The following is a 2,500-nucleotide window of genomic DNA, read 5'->3' as shown; positions in this document are numbered from 1 at the left end:
TAGTGCACAATGTAGGGAATACTGGCCAAAGTAGTGAACAATGTAGGGAATACTGGCCAAAGTAGTGAACAATGTAGGGAATACTGGCCAAAGTAGTGCACAATGTTGGGAATACTGGCCAAATAGTGCACAATGTAGGGAATACTGGCCAAAGTAGTGAACAATGTAGGGAATACTGGCCAAAGTAGTGAACAATGTAGGGAATACTGGCCAAAGTAGTGTACAATGTAGGGAATACTGGCCAAAGTAGTGCACAATGTAGTGAATACTGGCCAAAGTAGTGTACAATGTAGGGAATACTGGCCAAAGTAGTGCACAATGTAGGGAATACTGGCCAAAGTAGTGAACAATGTAGGGAATACTGGCCAAAGTAGTGCACAATGTAGGGAATACTGGCCAAAGTAGTGAACAATGTAGGGAATACTGGCCAAAGTAGTGTACAATGTAGGGAACACTGGCCAAAGTAGTGAACAATGTAGGGAATACTGGCCAAAGTAGTGCACAATGTAGGGAATACTGGCCAAAGTAGTGACCAAGCAGTATCTACCTCTGGTACCAAACGTCTTCATGTAACAGTTAGTGTAGTAGGGTTTCTCACAGTATCTACATCTGGTACCAAACATCTTCATGTATCAGTTCGTGTAGTAGGGTTTCTCACAGTATCTACTTCTGGTACCAAACATCTACATGTATCAGTTAGTGTAGTAGGGTTTCTCACAGTATCTACCTCTGGTACCAAACATCTACATGTAACAGTTAGTGTAGTAGGGTTTCTCACAGTATCTACTTCTGATACCAAACATCTACATGTATCAGTTAGTGTAGTAGGGTTTCTCACAGTATCTACCTCTGGTACCAAACATCTACATGTAACAGTTAGTGTAGTAGGGTTTCTCACAGTATCTACCTCTGGTACCAAACATCTACATGTATCAGTTAGTGTAGTAGGGTTTCTCACAGTATCTACCTCTGGTATCAAACATCTACATGTATCAGTTAGTGTAGTAGGGTTTCTCACAGTATCTACCTCTGGTACCAAACATCTTCATGTATCAGTTAGTGTAGCAGGGTTTCTCACAGTATCTACCTCTGGGACCAAACGTCTTCATGTAACAGTTAGTGCAGTAGGGTTTCTCATCATGCTGAAACACAAAGCACAGAAAACATCTTAGTTCATGAGATACGTAGATACACACAGACAGACAGACAGACAGACCTTCTGCACTCCACTTCCCTCCCTCCCTCCCTCGCCCCCTCCCCACCTCCCTCCCCTCCCCTCCCCACCTCCCTCCCTCCCTCCCCACCTCCCTCCCTCCCTCCCCACCTCCCTCCCCTCCCCTCCCCACCTCCCTCCCCACCTCTCTCACTCCCTCCCTCCCTCCCCACCTCCCTCACTCCGACCCCACCTCCCTCACTCCCTCCCTCCCTGCCCACCTCCCTCACTCCCTCCCCACCTCCCTCACTCCCTCCCTCCCTCCCCACCTCCCTCACTCCCTCCCTCCCCCCTGTCTTCGTACCTCAGCATGTCTTTGTACCTCACACTGTTGACACTGTCTTTCCCTCCCCACCTCCCTCACTCTCTCCCATACTCCCTCCCTCCCTCACTCCCTCCCTCCCCCTGTCTTCGTACCTCAACATGTTGTCCTGGGGTCAGCTGTCTCTGACACTGTCTTTCCCTCCACTTCTCCATCTCTCCTCCCTCAATCCCCGTTCCCTTCCCTCTCTCCTCTCCCTGTCTCACTCTACTCCCCCTTCCCTTCCCTCTCTCCCCTCCCCTTCTCTCCCTGACTCACTCTCACTCCCCCTTCCCTTCCCTCTCTCCCCTCCCTGACTCACTCTCACTCCCCCTTCCCTTCCCTCTCTCCCTGACTCACTCTCACTCCCCCTTCCCTTCCCTCTCTCCCTGACTCACTCTCACTCCCCCTTCCCTTCCCTCTCTCCTCTCCCTGACTCACTCTCACTCCCCCTTCCCTTCCCTCTCTCCCCTCCCCTTCTCTCCCTGACTCACTCTCACTCTCCCTTCCCTTCCCTCTCTCCCCTCCTCTCCCTGACTCACTCTCACTCCCCCTTCCCTACCCTATCTCCTCTCCCTGACTCACTCTCTCTCCCCTCTCCCTCCTAAGTGTCCCCCCTCCGCTATACTCCCCTCCCTCTCAGCTTCCGTTCCTCCCTCCCCCTTCTTTCCCTCCTCCTCTTCCCTCCATCCCTCTCTCTCCATACCTCAGCATGTTGTCCCGGGGTCAACTGTCTCTGACACAGTTGACACTTCAGACACAGAGGGTGGTAGTCCCTCCCCAATGACCTCTTCTTCTCACCTGGAGCAATGGGGAGAGAGGATACCAAGGGTTAGAGGTCAGATGTCTGTCATGGACCAATCTGGTTAGAGGATACCAGGGGTTAGAGGTCAAATATCTGTCATGGACCAATGGGGAGAGAGGATACCAAGGGTTAGAGGTCAAATGTCTATCATGGACCAATGGGGAGAGAGGATACCAAGGGT

General features: G+C 51.2%; 1 protein-coding gene across 1 annotated transcript in view; it reads right to left on the bottom strand.

Moving 5' to 3' along the window:
* The window catches only part of LOC139374116 (cysteine-rich protein 1-like), a 9,387-nt gene that overhangs the window by 2,913 nt on the left and 3,974 nt on the right, over positions 1–2,500 (bottom strand). The window contains exons 2-3 of the mRNA XM_071115112.1: positions 2,221–2,315; positions 1,088–1,142 (exon numbers count right to left, since the gene is read on the bottom strand). Of these exons, the coding sequence (XP_070971213.1) occupies positions 1,088–1,142; positions 2,221–2,315 (150 nt within the window). The remainder of the gene's footprint in view (positions 1–1,087; positions 1,143–2,220; positions 2,316–2,500) is intronic.

The sequence above is a fragment of the Oncorhynchus clarkii genome, chromosome 19 (genome assembly GCF_045791955.1).
Source record: "Oncorhynchus clarkii lewisi isolate Uvic-CL-2024 chromosome 19, UVic_Ocla_1.0, whole genome shotgun sequence".
Classification (NCBI taxonomy): domain Eukaryota; kingdom Metazoa; phylum Chordata; class Actinopteri; order Salmoniformes; family Salmonidae; genus Oncorhynchus; species Oncorhynchus clarkii.
The sequence above is the reverse complement of the archived record's forward strand: the minus strand, read 5'-3'. Positions and strand labels throughout refer to the sequence as shown.